The following is a 22,218-nucleotide window of genomic DNA, read 5'->3' as shown; positions in this document are numbered from 1 at the left end:
GTGGCCATTCTATAAAAAAACAAACATGTATGAACTTTTAATGAGCCCCGTCTTCAGATTACTTAACTGACATGCAGCTCTTGTAAGATGTGCTGCCCACAACACACATGCACAACACAAAACAAAACCAAAGTTTCTGCGAGGAATTTAGAGTAGAGGTGGGCTTACTTGGCCTTTGCTGCAAAGAAAGAACAAAAGAAAGAAAGAGAAGAGAAGAATCAAATCAATGGACACCAGAATCACAGGCCAAAGGTAAAAGCAGCATATCAATTTATCAATATTCGTTTTCATAGACAAGGCAAATATATAAAGGCCTAGCTGTGGGCAAGCAGAGAATTATGATCATTTAAAAAGAAAACGTATAAATTAAAAATTAAAAAACAGTAAATACCAAGTCTTGTGTTTAATGTCAGTGTCTCTGCTAGTTGCCAAAACATGCCATCTAGCCTACTATCACAGATAACCAGCAATAGTAACACCATACCAGTCTCAAATGCACAAGGCTCCTAATTTCTACTCAGCATGTACCTGGCACTTAGTGACAATGAAGGCATTTTGAAACAAACACACCAAATACTTTAAATTATTTTCTCTTACTCTTGTACCACTAAAAGTATATATTAAAAAAATCCTATTCAAAATACGTATTGTTATCACTGTGCATCTTTTCATACGACAGGCTGAGAAGCTGTGACCACGTGAGAGACGGGAGCGCTGGTTGGCATGCAGGTCAATGTGTACTCACTCTGCAGGTAAACAGGTGGGAGGCATTGGAAGAAACAACAGTTAGATTGAAAAGTAAAAAAAAAAAAAGTCAAAGCACTCACAGGCTTGGGATTATTGGAGCAGGCATGCAGAAAGTCTAAGAACACACTTTAAGTAAACTAGTGTAAAGTTATGGAGCATTTTTGACATCAACAACAACAGGAAACAAAAATCTATACAGAGATTTGAGTTTGTGTGCTATGTACAGATATTCACACTCTATTCAATGACATCTCAGCCTCACGCCGCTCCACTTTAAACTGTCCATATTGTGCTCAGTTGATAAGACTATCTTTTTTTACATATTCAAGTACAGTATGTGCACATTTATACATTATAAAGATGACTGTAAGTAATGTTGATGTAAAATTAAGACTGAAAATTGAGACTGAATCTCGAAAAACTGTTAAAAAAAAAAAAAAAAAAAAGAAAGAATGTAAGTATTTTCTTCAAGTAAACAAATTTAACAACAGGCTTTATATAAAAAAAATCTCAGATCAAACTGGTAACATGTTTGTCCTCGCTTCTCTCTTCACACACAGAAAAAAATTGTGAATAAAAAGATTTAAAATGTGTGTGAGGGCTTTGTCTCTACTGCAAAAGAAACTGGTGCTTACCTCAACACTTCAAATGAAAATCTATGAAATGGTTGTTACGACATATGTGTGTAGTAATGGTCATATTAACAGCATTGAGGTAGCTGTGCTCTGCCTAGTGCAGAAAATAATGAATGAACACGATGCACGGAGCTCAAAAATGACAATAGAGACTCACGCCAGGGCAAATATGTTTACGTGTCTGCCCCCCCCCCCCCCAGATTATTAATGTTGTACTATATGTCCTCTCTACATCCAGCATTCCTATCCCCACAACCCCTCCCGAAAAAATTACAAAATATTAATTATTATAAAATAGTGTAAATTCTCTGTACAGCTCAACACATGGCTCCGACACTGCGGGCGTCTCTAACTGTTCAAAAAAGGGGGATCAAAAGAGAGAAAAGCTTGATGGTGAAATACAACACACGATGTGGACATAATGTCAGGCAAAGTCATTAAAATATGACTAAATCCCCCAGCCCCCTCCCCCCCTTCCTATCCCACCCTCCCTCCCGAAATCTGACAGTAGACAGCCTGCCAAAGCAGGTGCAAGGTGTTGACTCTAAGTTGTTTTCCGAGTAATGTAACGGTGTTAGATGTTTGTGTGTTAATGTCCACTTCACACTGGTGCACAGGGAGGGTAGTGTACTGGAGTCAGTCAGGGCCAGAACATGGCAGACACGTTAGTGTCAGTGCTGTAGAGCCACAGCACCAGGGGCAGGGAGATGGCCACGAAGGGCCAGGAGATGCCCTCGGTACATGCAGACAGAGAGCAGCCTTTGCTGGCCGGCTTCTCCAGCTCTTTACCAAAGTCCAAGTAGTTCCTGGCCAAAAACTTTAGCAGCTCGTCCAGCAGGATGACTGGCAGGGAGATCTTCAGCACCATCATCCACTGGGTCGCGTCCAGAGGGGTGATCTGGAAGATGACCTGAAGAAAAGCGTGATAGTAATTAAATATTACATCTACTTTTTATTACAGGACCAGTACTCTGTCAGCGTGGGTGGATCCAGTGAGAGAAAAGCCTCTACCACTTTACATTTTATCCATCGAGCTACAGTATACAGGACCAGCATCTAGCAGCCTAGTAGTTAAGGGAATTAACTACTACTGATTAATAAATGTTTTCATTTTTTCAGGTGTTAGATGAGAAGATCAACACCACTCTCCTGCTTGTATTCTAAATGTGACGCTGCAGGAGCTGTTAAATTTTTATTACATGTTTGTAATAAAGCTATTCAACCACTAGGGGGCAAATAAACCACATGAGCTATATAACTCCTGAAATTCAACCTGTGATCTGCAGGAAGCTCCAGGCAACCCTGAATTTAGCTTTTGAGTGACGTAGTGCCCTCCAGTGATCTCTGAATGAACTGATGGTGTTTAACTCACAGGCAGAGGTTCCACATATAGGATGAGGAAGTGGAGGGACATGGAGAGGCAGATGGCCCCCAGTAGCCAGATGTTCTCCCAAGGAGGCATCCTCAGCAGGGACTGGTTCTCCGACAGACTTCAGACAGAGGAGGGAACACAGATGACAGGTCATTTATACAGTTTGCCCTTCATCCTCGACTGTCAATGATCCTGCTACCCTCCCTCTCTGAAAGGCTACTTACCTGTTCAGAGCATTGCACATCTCGATGGTGACGAGCACAGACAGAGCCATGGTCATGGGGTAGGGTGACTCAAACACGTGGCAGTCCAGTCCGTCGAACTCTGGGTTGTCTGGGGTGCACTGGAGGAAGTGGCTCTGTGGGGAGAGGGAGGCAGGAGAGTAAGGGGAGAGGACAAAGAGCTGAGCAAAGCTGGAGGGGCCGATCTTTCAGACAGGCAGACTTACCAGCTGGTACACAGTGATCTGGGGTCCATCTTCAGAGACAATAAACCACCAGGCAGCAGCTCCCACTGTGGCAGCTCCCACATAGCCTGTGAGAAAACACACAAAAATATCGTGATCAAACTGCTGGAAGTCAGATTAGAAACTCTTCTGATACAAGTACTACTACAACTAACATCCAATGGCCAGGTATCTGAAGAAGAGCCAGCTAGAGATGAGGGGCTCCTTAGCATTGCGGGGAGGCTTCTCCATGATGTCGAGGTCTGGGGGGTTGAATCCGAGGGCGGTGGCAGGAAGGCCGTCAGTCACCAGGTTGACCCAGAGCAGCTGGACTGGGATCAGGGCCTCGGGGAAGCCGAGAGCTGCAGTGAGGAAGATGCTATCAAGAGAAATAACTGGTTATCAACTGTACACACACACTGGACAAAGTCTGAACATCGAACTCTAAAAGGCCTGATCGTATCTGGGTAATGAAGTGTTCCTATCTGATCTTGTAGGGACTCACCAGACAACCTCCCCTACATTGGAGGAGATGAGGTATCTGATGAACTGCTTCATGTTGTTGTAAATAGCTCTGCCTTCTTCAACAGCAGCCACGATGGAAGAGAAGTTGTCATCGGCGAGGACCATCTCAGAGGCTGACTTGGCCACGGCAGTGCCAGAGCCCATGGCGATGCCAATCTCTGCCTTCTTCAAGGCAGGGGCATCGTTCACTCCGTCGCCCGTCTGTGGACAAACATTGTGTTAAAGGAGAGTTGTTCAAAGATGATGAAGATTAGATTATAGGTATTAGACTTCTTACCATAGCAGTGATCTCGTCAAATCCTTGCAGGAACTCAACGATCTTGGATTTGTGTGAAGGCTCGACACGGGCAAAGCAGCGTGCATGGGTTACGGCCTCGCGCTGGTCGTAGGGTGACAGTTCATCAAACTCTCGTCCGGTGAAGGCCATGCGGGTGATGTCATCCTCCTCGCTCAGGATGCCAATACGGCGGCAGATAGCCACAGCTGTGCCTTTGTTGTCCCCTGTGATCATGATGACGCGGATGCCGGCTTGACGGCACAGCTTGATGGAGGCGGCCACTTCCTGTCTGGGAGGGTCCAGCATGCCGACACAGCCGACGAAGGTCAGGTCAGACTGGATACGGAAAGAAAAAGATGTGACTTTTGTTTGATGTCTATTTGTAGAGTAAGTCTAGTTGATCCTACCTAGAAAACATAGTTACTCTTCTGAGAGCATCTTTCATCTTTAAAATTTGTTAAAACATCCAAACAACAGTCCCAGAAATGAAATGAAGACTCACCTCATACTCGGAGAATTTGGCAATGTCGGTCAGTACCATGTCCTCCATCTTCGGTGGGCTGTCTCGTGTAGCCAGAGCCAGGCACCTCAGGGTGTCAGAACCTGTCCCGTAATCACGGATCACAGACATGATCTTCTCTTTGATGCCTTTGGTGAGGGGAACTTTGCTGTTTCCCACTCTGACATGGGTGCATCTCTCAATAACTCCCTCTGGGGCCCCCTGTAAGGGGTTAGAGCAAATATGTCAAATATTGACAGCAGAGCAGAGGACTGACATGGCATCAAAAGCAAAGCTGAGGTAAAGTCAGAAGATGAGACAAATCCAAGTTCAGTATACCTTGACGAACATTTTGCCAATGGAAGAACGGGACTTGTTGGGGGTGCAATAGACAGACATGGACTTCCGATCTCTAGAGAACTCCAGAGTGAACTCCTTCTTCATCAGTTGTTTGATCACCTGATCCGACAAAAAGACAAACAGTGTGAGAAAAGCTGCTGAGCGGCAGCTGTGGAAAAATGTGCAGTGTGAGCAGGAGGGAGAGAGTCACTGTCACTCACAGAGTTGCAGGCGTTTGCTCTGTCAATCTTGGACAGGTTGTGGACGTCGGTGTCAAATACATTCATCTTCTCCACCAGACAGGTCAGTGCGGTCTCTGTGGCCTCGCCAACCTTCTCGTACACGCCCTTCACCTGAAACAATAATGTTTTCATCATCAGAAAATCTGACATGAACATTTTGGGTTTGCCCATAGACCTTATTTCACTTCAACTCACAAATATAGAATTTATTGATTTTATGTACCTCCAACATTTATCATTTATGTCATTTTTGCCTTTTCGGAACACTAAAACTCTTTACATTATTGCAGTGTAAAGTCCTTATGAAATGCAATGAAATACTAGCCAATATTACACTCTTTGTGAGTCTGGTGTATTAAGTGAGATACAGGCAGGGTTCAGACCTCATTGAAGTCCAGGGAGGAGTCGTTACACAGGGCGCAGATGGTGGCCAGTTCAACCAGTCCATCATACTGGGAGGATTGCACTTGTTTTGCATCATGGTACCTGAGGAAAAGTACAAACCATCACCCTTCTACCAACACCTCAAAATGTATTAACTCACTTAGAACTCTATTTCCTTAAAATAACAGTCTATCAGTGACACATCATAGTTTGAATGATACTCACACTTCTCCTTCAGGTGCGTAGGTAGAACCTGTGATCGTGAACTCTGTCAGAGAGCAGCTGTCACCCTCGGCTTTGTTCATAATGAACATCTGGGGATTTAAAAAAAGAATGAACAACATGAAAAACAGCAAAATAGCATTTTGATCATGTCATGTTAATTAGTTGCCAATGACTTCACTGGCACAGCAGGTGGCAGCAGACACCACACAAATCCCAAGTGAACCTGAAGAATGAGAGCTGTGTTTAGATTCTAAATTAGTCTGCAGTGTTAAAAGTTTGTGTGTGTGTGTGTGTGTGTGTATGTCATTGTGAGGGCCGGGCTGGGTGGCTCGCTGCCTAATGTCAAAAAAGGCTGTTTTGTTTCTGCCCATACGTAAACACAAGAGACTGCCAGGATGCCTGAGTAAAATGAGAAGCTCTTCCCAAAAGGAAAGAAGCTGCAGTGCCAGACGAGCTCCCGCAGGAAGCTTTTATCCTCACACACACAAACACACACAAACACACACAAACACACAACATATACACACACAGCTAGTCAGGGATTGATTATATCAATGCATGGTTAATGACAATCAGAATCAGAAGCCAAACACTGAATTTTGGAGCTGCTTTTTTCCCTCATGACAAGACCAACTGTTACCTGAAAACTAGTAAGAAGATAGCTTGACTTTATTTTAAGACAGCAGTGTAAATTCAATTAGCTCACATCTTCAAAGGCTTTTGTCTGTGTTTCCTGAAGGCTAATTTATTCTGTTTTCAGTACTTTAACACACAGCTCACTGTGAATCCCAATAAATCACTGTAACTGCAGTAACTGCACATTCACACAGCTACCTTATCATGGCCAGAGCAACATGAGGCTCGAACAATATAGACAGTGAAACAACAGTTTTGATTTTGAAAAAAGAAAGAAAAAAAAAGAAACTGTAAATTAATGCCTTGAGTCTAATTCAGTCTATGCCAAAGTTCTAAGAAAGCACTGAACAGGCAACAAAAGCGGATTAAAGTTTAATAAATGCTGAGATGTCTTCTTAATGTGGTGCCAACTGGGGCTGGGGTGCCACTCACAGACACAGAGAGAGAGAGAGAGAGTGAAAGAGAGAGAGAGAGAGAGTGAAAGAGAGAGAGAGAGTGGGAGAGAGCGAGAGAGAGAGAGAGTGAAAGGAACTACAGGCTGGCTGCTTTGCAGCTCGGTGACGCAAGGTCAGTTATGCAACAGCAGCACTGCAAGTCATCCAACAGCTTGATGTAGATTAGAGAAGCGGCAGCATGTTGCCTTCTTGTTAAATAACCTGGAAACCCAATCAACAGCAATACGCTCGCTTTGCACAAACATTGTTAACGTTTTAGCTGACAAGTGTATTGGAAGTGATTTACCCAGTCACTGACATCACCTTCTACAAACACAGCCAGCAACAAAGATGACAAAGCACTGATGACCAAGCTACTCAGCAATGCACCAAGAGAGAGAGAAAGTGTGTGAGTGTGTGTGTGTGTGTGTGTGTGTGTGTGTGTGTGTGTTTGAGACTCACTCTGCAGACAGACATCTGATTGGTGGTTAGGGTACCCGTCTTGTCAGAGCAGATGACAGAGGTGCAGCCCAGGGTCTCCACAGAGGGCAGGCTGCGGACGATGGCGTTCTTCTTGGCCATGCGGCGGGTGCCCAGGGCCAGGCAGGTGGTGATGACGGCGGGAAGACCCTCAGGAATGGCGGCAACGGCCAGTGCCACGGCGATCTTGAAGTAGTAGACGGCCCCACGGATCCAGGAGCCTCCGTGGACGGGGTCGTTGAAGTGCCCGATGTTGATGATCCACACGGCGATGCAGATGAGGGAGATGACTTTGGAGAGCTGCTCACCGAACTCGTCCAGCTTCTGCTGCAGGGGCGTCCTCTCCTGCTCGGTGGCCGCCATCTCGTCACGGATCTTACCGATCTCTGTGTTGACGCCGGTGGCCACCGCCACACCCACGGCCTTCCCAGCTGCGATGTTGGTGCCCTGGAACCAAAAAGTGATAGACATGTCAGCTCAAGTTCGTCTGATAACATCTCACACATCTTCAGATAGCAGGAATGACTTTTTCCAGGAAGTCGACAGAAACTAAACAAACAGCGATGTCAAGGGACATGGACAGGATGTTTGATTACTCAGTGAGAGAGCTGTGCTTACAGAGAAGAGCATGTTCTTCTTGTCCTGATTGACAGCGCGGGGGTCCGGCACGGGGTCGGTGTGTTTGATGACGGAGATTGACTCGCCTACAAAGACAATACATAGCATCAGATGAAATCAGTTTGAGTTTGTGTCAGCAGATGGTCTCTGGGATCATTCATGCTGCCTCACTGATATTTAAAGGTTCATGAATGTTTCAGTTGTCATGAGACTCTTTTCTCAGCAACCTCAAATGATCTTATTCACTGTCACCCAGTTAACCTTTTTCTTCACACAGGTGCAGGATTGATCTGCTCATCTTGGATAACAGTAGGCTCTTATTTTTACATAAAGACATCAATGGAGACCCTGAAATTCTTGTAAAGTTTGGCAATGAACATACTAACCATAAAAAGAAATACTACTGAGCCGTGAATAAAAGCAGAGTCCTTGTATAGAAGATTTAAACCTTTGTCACTTTTTTATTTGTTGCTGAATTATGAGTAAAAATTGCCCATGTTATCAGAACAAATTGAAACTCTACTTGGGTTTATTCCAAGCCATCTAATTCTTTCCCCTAACATTTTTATCAGCCATCAGCAGATAAGTCTTACCAGTCAGAATGGACTGGTCCACTCTCAGGGTTGTTGATTTGATTGAACAGATGCGGATGTCAGCAGGCACCTTGTCTCCGACTGTAAGGAAACAGAGCCAAGATGAGAGAGAAAACATATTAAATATATGAACACACTAATGGAAATAGGACAAAAAAGATTTTGTTTGTAAGACACAAGCATTGTAGTTTTTCACACTACATTAAGAGTTGTCCACTAACACTGAGTCCACCCATACACTCCTGATACAGTACAGTGCTGCTGAGTGTCCAAGCTAAATGAAGATTTAAGCGATGAGATCTTGTCTGTTTTCGGCAGGCAGTAACTCAGTGTTAGTGTAAACTAAAGCCATGAAGCACAGCTCATTAACAGAGCTCTGCTGCCATCGCTGTAGGGAAAGAGAAGGAGAGCCAAAGAAAGAGGATGAAATGAAGGACTCGCGAGCCATAAAAGGCCCGTCTCTGAGGAAAAAGGCCAATTTGGGTACATCAGAATTGCGGTGACCCAATTCAGCTTTCCTAATGGTAGATAAAGGCAACAGAAACTAGGGAAATGGTTCAGGCTATGGCACAGTTCTGTTGGGCGTAGTCTGCATATAGGCCTACTTAGTTAGACATGCAAATTGTGTCACGTTGATTCAAGACTGTGACCAAGAATATAGTGCAGGTACGACTCGGAGAACGCTGTTAAATATCTAAGAATCTAGCAGGTTGTAACGCGTAGATATCGAGATGAAGTCAAAGCGAAAATACTCAAAACAAGCAAAGATTTGGTCAAATGTACCAGTGAGCCATTGTGCCAGATTCCCATTTGAGGCGAACAAAACCCCCCTGTGCCCTTGAAAGAAGGGACAGGGATGTAGCTCAATATGTTTCTTCATTGCTCTGATCAGGTTTAAATGTGGCAGCTGTTAACACATCATTGCCACCTTCACAGATACAGGAATAAGACAAAGACGAGACTGTGTGGCGGCAAGTTATCATGACACCGCCTCATCTTGCTAACCCATTAACAAGCAGGCGTCTACATTTGTACACATTTCTAACTTGTTAGAATGAATGTGACTTTAAACACTCTTGGGGTTCGCGACCTCTCGCTACCGAGTCACGGTCCTGTGAGAACCTGGATGATTGTCAGCGTATTAGATGTCCTGACAGCGGTGCCAGGGATTCTGATCTGTCAGCAGCCGTTGGCCAATCAAGACAGGCAGTGACAGCTTTTCTGAGAAGTGACTCTAGTGTCACATCTTTAAACCATCCGAACCTGGAAAAACAAGCGCAATGGAAGAGTCGCTTCTGGGAAGGTCACACAACCTGAATCACAGATGGTCGAGTCACTATCAGTTTAAAAACACAAACTGAGACCTGAGTTCACTTGCTGATTGGATAACTACACATGTAGGGATGTTTTTAAAAGGATTACTTTTAGCTGCACCACAGGAACTAAAAGGCAAAGTGGTTACTTTAGAGGCCAAAAGCTTTATAATGACATCCTCGATGACTGTGTAGCACTTCCTGTTATTACTTTTAAAGAATTGCTGACAACTTCTAAGAGCCAAGAAACATGGTGCTCGAACAATGGTGCCTGCTGATGTGCTTGGACAAAGAGAGCAGCTGCTAAGTGTTATGACTCTGTGACTTAGTGAAACACTGGAAATGTCCCCGAGGCTATGTTATACACCGCAGGCCCGCTCTGATGAAGTGTGTGTATATCATCTGTCCCTTTGTGTCAACATCCTACTTGGTCGCGGTCCAAGCGTTTCCTCGGGCACAGCCACTTTTTTTTTTTTTTTTTCTCACTCCTGCTCTTGCCAACAGATCATAGAGTCCGCACATTTTTTACAGTGACAGAAGCTCAGACCCCAGTGAGATATTGCACCCAACACGACCCCCCAGAGGTGCCTTTCAACGGCACGCTAGGCGAGGCGACTGAGCTGAGGCTGCCAGCTTTTGACTGGCAAATGCCCCTGTTGTATGTTGGGGAGGTGTGTGTGTGGGGGGGGGGATAGAGCCCGGTTCGACGATCCAGGCTACCTTAGGAGGGTGGAGGGTGGGGGTGTGGGGGGCGGGGGGGCTGGCCAGGAGGCTCCATGTGCTGATGGCAGCAGAACAAAAGGCTGACATGCCAGGCTGCTGTCACGTTGAGAGGGTCGTTTTAGAAGCGTCGACGAGGTGAAGGATCCTGCAGATTTCTGACTTGGCTCCTACTGATTCTCTCAACGGCTACAATCATGCAAATACTTTGTCAAGTCAAGATGGAAATACGCTCAACAGCAGTGTGGAACATGAAAAACACTAACTTCTCCTTCTTATTCTCTGCTTAATTTAGCGTTAACTGTCAGGTGCACTAGTGAAAATGTGTTACCATGACTAGTCGCAAGCACAATCGATATGGAAATAAAAACTGCTGATCTTGGTTCTGCATTTCAAATGTGGCTTTTTCACAAGTGCTTCCTCATCCTTTCTTAACTGTATTACTAAGAAAAGACATTCAGTGAGACACGTTCATATATATCACTATTTTAACAGCAAACACAGGCAGAAAAAAGTGCTGTTTAGTGAAGCAGTTGGCTGCTGGAGGATATTTACATCAAGGTGGGACATTAACTTTTTAAAATGTGCACAATCTACCAGCCACTTTAATATTTTAACAGCGTTTGACTGGTGCATTTACATATTTACATACATAATATTTACAGACTGCTGACTGGTTTGTCGACTTCTCTGTCTTCTCTCTGTTGTGTTGTGTCACAGATGGAAACTCATGGCCGCTGCTGACTTTTTAAGTTGATCCTCACCTACAACCTCCGTTATGTAAGCACCATCTTTACAACAGCCTCCCAGAGATCTGTGGTTTGCCCTCTGTCTGTTATGAATGTGAAGCAGCAGCATCAAACAGTTTCTGTTCCCATGGCAGCAAAACCTGTCCCGGGACTTGGGAGCACGAACGCCCTTATCAAAATAAACTGGGAACTCAGCAGAGCGTTGTAAAAAAAAAAAAGACATGTAGATTAAGCCAGATGTAATTAAATATGACTCCCAAAAAAACAGTAACAGTTTAAACTAGTTTGTGCTTCACAGCCCACACATAAAGGTTCATGCTGCAGACGAATTAAGGCTGCAAGGAGGTGAACTTTGGACTTTCTGGTGTTAAAGTTTCAGAGAAAAACATCTTGTGAAAGTAGAAACGCATCATAGAGGAAACCATTAGCAAACTGGATGTAATGTCATGTTAAATATGGCATAAATATGGCATGGCATATGTCTCCTCATGTCTTCATGTCAGAGCCTCATTAAAGTCTGACCTCTCACTATCACATCTATATGCTGACGGCATAGCATGGATTCCCAGCAGTCATTGCTGGATGACTTAGGCACAACAATGCCAGTGTGGCAGGCTGAATAGTCTGTATAAAACTGGAAGCCTTGTTCAGTGATGGAGGATTACTGCGGTCATAAATGGTACTTGAGTCATTTAACAGCAGATATTATGTGTTGGCTTGCAATCATGTTTGCAACTTCACTGATCAGTAGCTTCAACCTGCACTGTGTGGTAGGATGTAAACCTCTGTGCTTGTGTGCAGCACATCACTACACCGTCTAAAGTTTCCTCCAGGGTCGGCAAGATGAGACCGTTTCTCTCGGTCTTGCTGACAAGCCGGAACCAAATGCCAAAAGATAGTCCCTCAGTGACAACGGATGCTTGCCAGACCGCATTAAATGCCACGTACTATCCGTGGTGTCTGGAATCTTAGTGGAGGGTGCGGGCGCTGATGGGCAGGGCCGCTGTGCATTGAGCACGGCGGGGCAGGACGGTTATCCTGCTTCCCTATAAGGTCATCTCTCTGCAACACAATAGGAGCAGAGAGGAGCAGAGATCCTCCTCCCCCTATACTAACCCCCGACCTCCCCTCATACAGGACCCCCCCACCACCTCCCCTCGAGTCACTCCCAGACTCCACAACTTCACAGGCAGCAGAGAACAAACCCTGTGAGCTTCAGCTGCTCTGAGAAAAAGGCTGACGTCCAAATCTGCTGCAAGCCCTCCACAGTCCACACTGAACTGTAAACTGGCAACATGCAGTACAATGTGTGCTGTGCTGTGTCAAATCCACTGGCTTACAGCTACAGCAGCTACTGAACTCCACAGGTTATCAGCTAGTGTCTGTATTATTATGGTGGTTTATTAAGAGGGCTAAGTTAATCCTTTAATCAGCATTAATTGGCTGTTGGCACTCGCACATCCCAATTAAAAAGCGTAAAATCCACAAAAACCTGCTTAAATGTTGCTGAATGTACGTATTGGATCTTTTTGGAGGAGAGGCAAATTTGCGGATCTGTATGCTGGTGAGGTTTCTGGACATGTCAGGAGTTTGGTTTTGGTGTAATCAACAAGAGAGCTGCAGAGTGGACTGGGAAAGACTTGAAAAACTACCAAAATGAAAAGAACCAAGCCTCAGAGAAATGTAGATAGATGAGGGCAAAAAAACAATTAATCCACGCTTTAATTTTGGAGTTTAGAAATAATTTTAAAGCCGATGAGGGAGCGAGTAGGAGGCGGCAGCGCTCAAAACCAGCTCAGAACCCACAGCGGCTCAGATTGGCTGAGGGCTATTCTTCTCACAGCTGAGGCGATCCACAGAGGACTCGTCTCTCCGCGTCCTCTACCTCGGCTACAGCTCGGAGACACGGCAGCAGCATCTGCGTCACCGCACTCCTCCTCCTCCGCATGGCAGGGGTCACTTTGGAGCTTGAGGAAAATATTATTCATTGAAAAAAAAAAAAAAAAGAAAAGAAAGGAGAGGAGAGGTTTGGGGGTGGTGGTGGTGTTGAAGGGGGAGGTGGGGGTCTGACAGGGAGCATTGTGGAGGATATTCGGAGGATTTTGGGAAGTCGGTTGAAGCTGATGAGCTTTTTTTCTCTCCCTGACTGCAGGATGAAACATCCGCTTGCTGGGGGGGCTCGTTTTTTTTTTTTTTTTTTTTGTGGAAGTAAGCCTCGAGCTGCTGACAGCAAAGCCTCCAGTCTTTTTGATCAAGAGTTTTGAAAATAAACCAGAGGAGCAGTATAATATGCGAGATGAGAAAGTGTCTGCAAGTTTCTCTTTTAACCTGAGCCAAATAATTCAACTTTCTCCTCCCGTCTTCTCCTGTAACACATAATCAAAAATGTCATGATTCAGGCTGACAACTAAAAACAAATCGTACTGTATGATGCTATAAAAGGGGATATTTTTAATCCCCCCCCACCCCTTCAATACATTCCTGCTCCGTCCCTTGTCAAGGTCATTCCGGCGTCCTGCTGAACACTGTCCCACGTCAACCCCCCCCGCCCCCAGCTGGGATGGGAGGGGCACGCGTGGAGCAGGACCAGACACCTGTCATCTTCACGACTGTCACTGCCTGCTATAAATACAGCATTCCATAATCTAAACAGACTACTAAGACTAAAAATAAAACCTACCACTATGCACAGAGAAGGGGGAAAAAAAACACGCATCACTTCAATGGCTTGGGGTTAAACCACGTATCAAGATAACAGTAGTGTTTCGAGATCTCCGGCATTCCTCAACACACCAGTGTGCCCTCTGCAAAACTGTACAAGTGTGTGTGTGTGTGTGTGTGTGTGTGTGTGTGTGTGTGTGTGTGTGTGTGTGTGTGTGTGTGTGTGTGCTATAAAAAGGGGGGAAAGAGCACAACAGAAAAATCAAAGCTTTACATCCTCAGGGTTTCAGCTGCTGAAATATGCTGACTGGACCTCAGCAGCATGAATCATTGCAGCGCTTGGTTCACATGCTGCACAGGAGGAAAGCTGTTGACTTGTGAGGACGCAGCGAGTGTGTTATTTGAGCGAGCCTGAACTTGTGTGTGTGTGTGTGTGTGTGTGTGTGTGTGTGCGTGTTTGGCCTCACACACATATTCTGAGTAAAAAAAAGAAAAGGGCCTTAATACTATTTGCACCCAAGCCCTTTGAGACAAGGGGTTAATAAGAACATCTCAAAATACATCATTCTTACAGGGTGAGTCACCTCTGCAGTGGCACTTAGGGATGTAGACTCCAATGTTCTGTCCAAAGTAGGATTCACCTGAGGCAGAGCTGCACACACACAACCAACGACATAAAAAAAAAAAGAAAAAACCACTCACCACTTCTCTGATGGCTAAAAAAAGCATGTATGGAAGAAGCTCTTTCACAGACAAACAATACTTTTCTGATAGCAGCCGCGGTGGCATTAAATTGCTCATTTTCTGCCAGTTTTCAAGCTTGGCTCCTAGTTAAGGGTCGTGTGATATTCAGATGCTCCCTTGTACCTAAATGAAATCTGCAAGCGAACATCTAAAACTTTCACATTTGGACTTTTTTTGGCTCTAAGCTAAGCAACAGAGCACCCTCAGCCTCAGAATGAAGTTCAAGCAATAGAAATGAGCAGCCTTGCACATTTTAAAATGATGTGCACGGTCTAGGACGTACCGGCGACTTCCACAATGTCTCCAGGCACAATGTCTCTGGCCTTGATCCTCTGCACCGTCTTTCTGTCCTGCCGGTACACTTTCCCCATCTCGGGCTCGTACTCTTTAAGCGCCTCGATGGCATCCTCGGCATTACGTTCCTAGTGGAGGAGAAAATGAGTTTACATTTCAGATTTGCACTGGGATGACCTCATAATAATCACAAACACTAAAATATGTATCTTCCTAACTCTGCTGGGCTATTCTGAGCGGGGTGTTTATCCTATGAGGCTTCGACTGGGGACATTTAGGTGAAAATATGATAATATAAATCACATCATTCTCTCTCTCTCTCTCTCTCTCTTCAAGACTCCTCAATTTAATCCTTCAGCAGAATCTTCATCCTTCATCAGCGAGAGAAAAAACCACATCAGTCAGAGCACACTGCCCACACATTTTCAAAAAACACATCAAAAATAATATCACAGGGGGAGGAAAAGAAACAACACTTGAAGATGAGACTCATGTGAAAGTGATGAAGGCTGCCGATGACAACTGACAGACTGCGCCTCTTCACAAAAATAAGATTCCAAAAAAAAAAAAAGGGATGAGATGCAAAAAATAACTTTGAACATAGGAGTACAAAATAAAGTTGGTCCACAGTGAAAATTAAATTTATTATCTCAATAAAATAAGATTGGTTGATAAGCACACTGAGCTGGCTTTAGCTGCTGTTTAAGTTTTTTAAGAGAGGTTTTATTTGAACATTCTGGATGCTGTAGTTCATGCTAATGCTACGTGGTGTTGGATTTAGCTCGGTGTCCTAATATCAGTATCTGTCCTTTTTTGATACACACCTAGTTGATTTTCATAGCATTTAAACATACATTTCACTTGTTTAAATGCTGCACATATTTATACTGCTGAAATCAGCCTAATGGTTTAAATCTGTATTGAAAAGCTTATAACATTAGAAAGAAAATAGATCATTCTGCTACTTCACAAATATGTGTATGCTTTGACAAAAAAAGCATTTAATCTGTAGAAGAAAAGCTTCCAGAAAGAGCACAATGCTTTCCAGAGCTATTCCCTAAATACAGAGGAAATAAGGAGAGGTTTAAATACTTTAGACTTATCGGGAAGGGAACGTTTCTCACCTGCCACACACCGACGATGGCGTTGGCTATAAGAATGAGTAAAATTACAAAAGGCTCCACGAAGGCTGTGATAGTTTCTTCTCCTTCCTCGAACCAGGCTAGGACCTGAAAAAACCACAGCACAGGAAACAGAAACATGAGTCAGCATCAGCTTAATAAAATCTGAAGAGGGGAAATCAAATAGAAAAAGTTGCTCACGACATATAAATACTGAAAGAAATAGATGATGCGTTTATATTAACTGGGCTGGTTTTTTAATCTTTTAAAAAGGAAGAGCTTTTTTTGTGACAGCAGTGTTCCATTAATAATCATTTTGAGGGTTCAGATGTTTGTCAGCCACCAGAAGCTTAACATCAAAGGCAGATATTGTGAACAACAGAGGATCATCCCACACAGTTCTTCTATTAAACTTCATGCACGGTGGAAAATATGAATAGGATCAGCCTAAACACTTCATATCATACTTGAATGCACAGCTTCCTGTCTTTAAGTTAGATTTAGATAACAACTGATCATTTATTCTCTCCACTGTGTCCGGCTGTTGATATTTGTATTTATTGATTTTCTAACTTCCAACACAGCACAGCATGTTTGAACGGTGCAGGAACAAGAACAAGAAGCTCCCTGATAAAGACTTTTCAGTGCAATCATACAAAACATGTCGCCAGGAAGTCAGATGAACACAGTCAGACCTCTCTATGAAGTGGAACTACTTAAACCTTTTAGAAACACTGACGCCCATCATCACAACACCGAACCGCTGGCCTCCACGCTGCCGCACAGATTATAATAGAAGCATCTCCACTGCCAGGAAAAAAATGACATTACCCTGACCCGCAGTCTCATTTGGTTTGTTGTTCCTGTGAAAATTGGCCTAAAATTACCCTGAATGTCACAAGCAATTAGTTACTGTCCCATAATGCAATAAAGTAATCAACCTCAATAAGACCTAAGTGCCCTGCTGTGTTAGATGCCAAAGACATTTTAAAACGGCAAGGCGTAACTTAATAGCTTTTTTTTTTTTCAAAACAGGGGCACGGTGCTTAATGGTGCCCTAATGCAAGTCACATAAAATGATGTACACACACACACATGCTGAAGATCATTTTCATTACTGATTAACCTTGCAGTTATCATTTAGATTCATTTAATGTCAGAATATAGTCCCAGAGTCCAGTGTGATGTATTTAATGTCTTATTTTGTCTGACTAGCAGTCCAAAAGCTAAAGAGACACAGAAAAGCCCTCACATTAGACAAGCAAGATGGACATTTCTGCTTGATGAGGACCTATATCATGAATCAATCAAACAGTCAGCTACTGCTTTTGATTAACAACTAATTGATTTGGATTAGTTTCAACCTGAATATATATGTCAACAGCACTTTAATGCAGGTGCAGACTCTGCAAACAGAATCATGCAAACACAACTCATGAAAACTTGAAACTACTTTGCTGGTACGCCAATATATTTCATTCCCTGACTTTGATGTGCTTCCAAACAGAATTCATATTAAAGTAAGAGAGTGATTACATGCATATTGAGGTGGGTGTGTGTCTGATGTGAGCCCTCCCACTAAAAGGGTTAGGGCCCAAATTTGGTCTTGAGTGGTGCTCTGTTCCCCTGTCAGACAGCAGCCGCTGACACCTCTGTATCACCTGACTGAGCACTGCACACTACATACCAGCCCACACACACACACACACACACACACACACACACACACACACACACAGACACAGACACACAGACACACACACACACAGACACACAGACACACGGGTCTTGAAGAATGTTCTTTAGAAATCTTCTGTAGTGTGCAGCAGTTTCAAAGAGTTGGTGAAAAAGACTAATGTTTAAATCCAGGTAGAAAACGTTTCTCTTTTTATGTGCTTATGATTGAGCTCTTTTAAAGCAATTGAAATTTTAATCTTTCATTTTGATGCAAATATTATTATATTGCACTCATATTTTATGCTATTTTAGTCTAGCTTTTTATTTTCTTTCGCTCTTAATTTTTCTGTACTTTGTCTTATTTGTAGTATACTTGGGTTCTTTTTTAGTGTTTTAATGTTACTGTTACTTTAATTTTTACTGTTTTATTGTACTGTTTTTCCTTTCATATCATCTGATATGTTGTTTTTATGTAAAGCACATTGAGTTGCCACTGTGTAAGAAATGTGCTCTATAAATAAAGCTGCCTTGCCTTGCTTAGAAATTGACTGTACATCATCTAAAGCCTTCGATTAACACTTCCATGTTTGTTTTATCACAGAAAAAAACCCAAACTTGCTTATTCAGCAGTCACATTTTCATGAAACTGTGCTTTTTGCTTCAAATTTGGTGAAACAAATATAAAAAGTGATTTACACGCTATGCAGCACCACCTTCAATATCACTAACACAATGAAGAGCTCTTCACTTATCTCTTGAATGGGCTCGCACACATACTGATGCTGTTGTTACACAACGGCAGCCCCACTATCAAACATTTATCTGTCCAGCAGTAAAAGTCAGGGGGCCCGAGCAGGACCGGGGTAAGTTATTACACTGCAGCCATGCCTGACCACTCAAATGACTTACTTGGCACATGGTGACAGCAACTCAATGCTGCTGCCTCTGCTGTTGTCACCATTCTTCAGATGGGTCACAAGCCTTCTCAGCTGTTTAGCTCACTAATAAGCGAGTGTAACCCCAGCCGGGTTACCCAAACTGAAGACGTTGACACTTCAGCACTACATAAACTGCCCCCCCTCTGCCATTCATCACACAGGGCTTAATAATAATCCTATCTGCGGTCATGGCTACACACATAAACACTGTTTCAGTCAAGAGGTGGAAAGAGGAAGCCGTTTATCGGATGCAGTCCCTTCATGTTTGGGATTATTTGTACATCGTCTGTCTTATTTATTGGGTATAACAAGCAAGAGAAGGGTGAGAGTAAAACACATCAGCAGGTCAAGAGCTGGGTTGAATTTATAATGTGAAAAGCACATGAGTTGTCAATTCAGCTCAGAATGAGATAAACGAGGATGCATGCAACAGGAAAATGTAGCGATATACTTACAAAAGAAATACATGCGGCCAGCAGAAGAATTCGCACAAGTAAATCTTCAAACTGTTCAATGACAAGCTCCCATAAAGATTTCCCTGCAAAGAGGAAAGAGTTAGTTAAAAACAGATTATTCATCATGGAGAAATGTTATCTTTAAATGACAGTAACAGTGAGTGACGGCCGTGATTACCTTCTTCTGCCGGTAACTCTGTGTGTGTGTGTTTGTGGAGTGGAGAGTCATTCCAGAGATGATCCAGGAAACAGAAAAAAAAGAGAGGGGGAAAAAAGGAAAGTTAGTGATGTCTAAATAAATCTAAGATTTTAAGCCAGATGGAGACATGCTTCCTGATTCTTTGTTCCTTGATACAGGAACTGACTCTTAGAAAACAAGAGGGGCCCGGTATGTTCTGAGAGCTGAGATCTGAGACTAACACAAGCTGGTGTTGAAACCACCAGAATATCCCGAGTTTCACTTCGGGTTTCGCAAAGTGATGGTGATGTAGTCACACACAATGTACAAGTGGTGAGGATCTGTACTGTACATTTAGTGATGGAGTAAAAGTAACTATAATTGTTTCAGCACTGAAACTCAAGACAAGTAAGAAGAGTACTAATTGAATGCTTTTTATCCTATAGCCTATCTTGAAGCTTCATAACATAACAATAATAATAATAATAATAATAATAATAATAATAATAATAATAATAAATAGGGATGCTCCAATCAATGCAAAGGTCAGTTAGAGGGTTTTAAGGGGGAAGGGAGTACACCCTTCATGACCTCCCAGGTGATATTAATATAAAACAGCTGTTAAAGCCCAGGACAGAAGAGATTAACTCTGACAGACTCTCCAGTGATCCTGTGGCCACTGTTCAGTGTCAAACGCCTGCCACCTCTCTCCAGACAACATGTGGCCTGATGAGTTGCAGTTTCACTTTAAGGAACATGCTGCAAGGTTACAGTGTTTAACAGTGACACAGTGTCACCATATTTCACAATCTCTGTCAACAATGCTAGCACGGGGGAAATGTTTAACACTGTTATCACAGGCAGCAGTGTTACCATTAAACAATACCGAGCTGGAGCACATACCAGACAGCCTCACTGTTTAACAATGCTACAGTAAATGAGTTATGATTCATTTGTTAGTGTGTAAGAGATGGAAACCCTGGAGGTCTCCAGTGATGACGTCAGCTGAAGGACTTTATGGAGCCGGCCGGCTGATGATGTTGATAACAGAGCTGTCTATGTTACAATGACATGACATTTTTTGAACGGTGTCTCATTCACAGTACTGTCTACGGGTTAAAGTGTCGTACCGTTTAGGCCCCATTTCTCCTTCTGTCGTTTGACCTGGTCCAGTGAAAGTCCGGTGCTCTCATTGACGCAGAAACAACTATAAACTTCTTCCACACTCTTCGTGTGAGCGTTCTCCATGGCGGACAGACGGCTCCTTCCCACACAGCTTTACCCCCTCCAAAAAAAAAACCCCACTGCCGTAAGCTACCGTGTGACTCTTTAAAAAAACAGTCAATACTTTAAGAGGAATAAATACTTTGCCAACTGAGAGCTGCGCATTCACACTCCGGTGGCTATCGACAGCTACAAACGGTGGACTAACGTGTCCTCCTGCTGCTGGGGAGATTTTTTCTTCAGGCGAGAAATGAATTTTTCTTCAGTCTGAGAGCGTCCGCGTATCTCCGAAAAAATGGTGGAAAAGTGTCTGCGGCAGTGTCCCGTGTTGAGGACTGCATTCACCCAGTCTAGTCCAGTCTGTGCTACCGTACCGTACCGTGCCGTGCCGTGCCTCACCGTGGCGCAGCTCTCTGTGGCTTCTCACCGCGCTGACAGTCTGGTTTTATCAAAGCGCCTCACTGCTGCCCCTCTTCCCCGCACTGCATGTGGACTCACGCCATTGGATGAACGGAGAGAGCTACGTTCAAACCTAGGAGACGCCAAAAAAACACAGGAAGTAACGAGGAAGTAACGCCATGGATGACAGGATCGGACATCCCGGCTAAACACTGCACTTTAACTAGTCTCAGCCACAGTAATCAAGTCAATTAGTATTCATGGTAGTGTTTTCAGTGTCTGTTTCAGCAGGGTGGGCTCAGCTGGTGATACTGCAAATATAAGACTATAAATTATATTAGTTAAGGAAACATTTTTTAACTCTAAAATTCACATATGATAATGTACCTACCCTTTTCTTTCTATTTCTAATGAATAATTATTCGTTTTGATTATTTGATCTAGCTTCTGCCGGCACCTGTAGCTCCACAAAATAAGACAACGTCACATTTTTAGATTTTATTTTCTTTTTGTCATGTATGTGCTTGAAATAGTGCAGTAAAGTTTAAACCTGCTTGTGTAAATTTACATATTACTTTTCGACTTCGAGCAGAGACTACAGGCATCCTAATACAGAGCCCCCTTGTTCGTATTGTATTACTACCTCATTTACACTTGACTGGGGGCCCTGTATGTAAATGGCAGGAATGTGCTCATGCTCAGTAACAGAACAGATACACTGAAGATTTACATTCAGTAAATGTTAAAGTTAGACTATGCCCGATTAATTACCTACATCTACATAACTGTAAAGGCAGCCATACTGCTGTAGAGGTGTGAGGTCACAAGGTCAATACCCCCCCCCCCCCCCTCTTTGTCCTCCTCAGAGGGTTTTATTTCTCAGTAATTAGACAGAACTGGCCTTTATCATATGTTAACACATCTTAATAAGACCGCAAGAAGCTCAAGGTGCTGTAACAGTAATAACATGTTGCACTACAGTTGGACATCAAGCAGCCTTTTAGAATGCACACATGATCCGTTTGGCACTAGAGGCTCTAACATTGGCTGTCAACAGTAGATTAAAGTTACTGTGGGAGGGAGGGATCCTGAAACACACATGAAGACATTTGTTGGGAACAGCATGTGGCACTTAAAGCATACTCAATGTGCACAGAGGTGTGCAACAAGTTTGCTAAGCTGCTAAAAATGTCAGCAAATTCAGCGTAGTACTTAAGGGTCTGATATTTGCTTTGCCCTACAAGTAGTGTCACATTTAAGTTGGACATTTTCACAATTAAGTGGTTTATTTTCT

General features: G+C 43.5%; 1 protein-coding gene across 1 annotated transcript; it reads right to left on the bottom strand.

Annotated features, from left to right (window-relative positions):
* Positions 1-1,891: 1,891 nt before the first annotated feature.
* atp2a2a (ATPase sarcoplasmic/endoplasmic reticulum Ca2+ transporting 2a) lies at positions 1,892-20,923 on the bottom strand. Its single transcript, XM_053324797.1, has 20 exons — positions 20,432-20,923; positions 19,302-19,319; positions 19,124-19,206; positions 16,057-16,161; positions 14,922-15,060; positions 8,452-8,532; positions 7,859-7,944; positions 7,223-7,687; positions 5,691-5,779; positions 5,465-5,567; positions 5,061-5,192; positions 4,840-4,959; positions 4,504-4,722; positions 4,002-4,337; positions 3,705-3,925; positions 3,376-3,578; positions 3,203-3,288; positions 2,979-3,112; positions 2,755-2,872; positions 1,892-2,292 (listed from the first exon to the last, which is right to left on the bottom strand). The coding sequence occupies exons 1-20, from the start codon at positions 20,547-20,549 to the stop codon at positions 2,023-2,025; spliced, it is 3,126 nt and encodes a 1,041-aa protein (XP_053180772.1). The 5' UTR covers positions 20,550-20,923; the 3' UTR covers positions 1,892-2,022.
* Between the last annotated feature and the right edge of the window lie 1,295 nt (positions 20,924-22,218).

The sequence above is a fragment of the Scomber japonicus genome, chromosome 9, assembly GCF_027409825.1.
Source record: "Scomber japonicus isolate fScoJap1 chromosome 9, fScoJap1.pri, whole genome shotgun sequence".
NCBI classification, from domain to species: Eukaryota; Metazoa; Chordata; class Actinopteri; order Scombriformes; family Scombridae; genus Scomber; species Scomber japonicus.
Note: the sequence above shows the minus strand (reverse complement) of the source record. Positions and strands in the feature narration are given on the sequence as shown.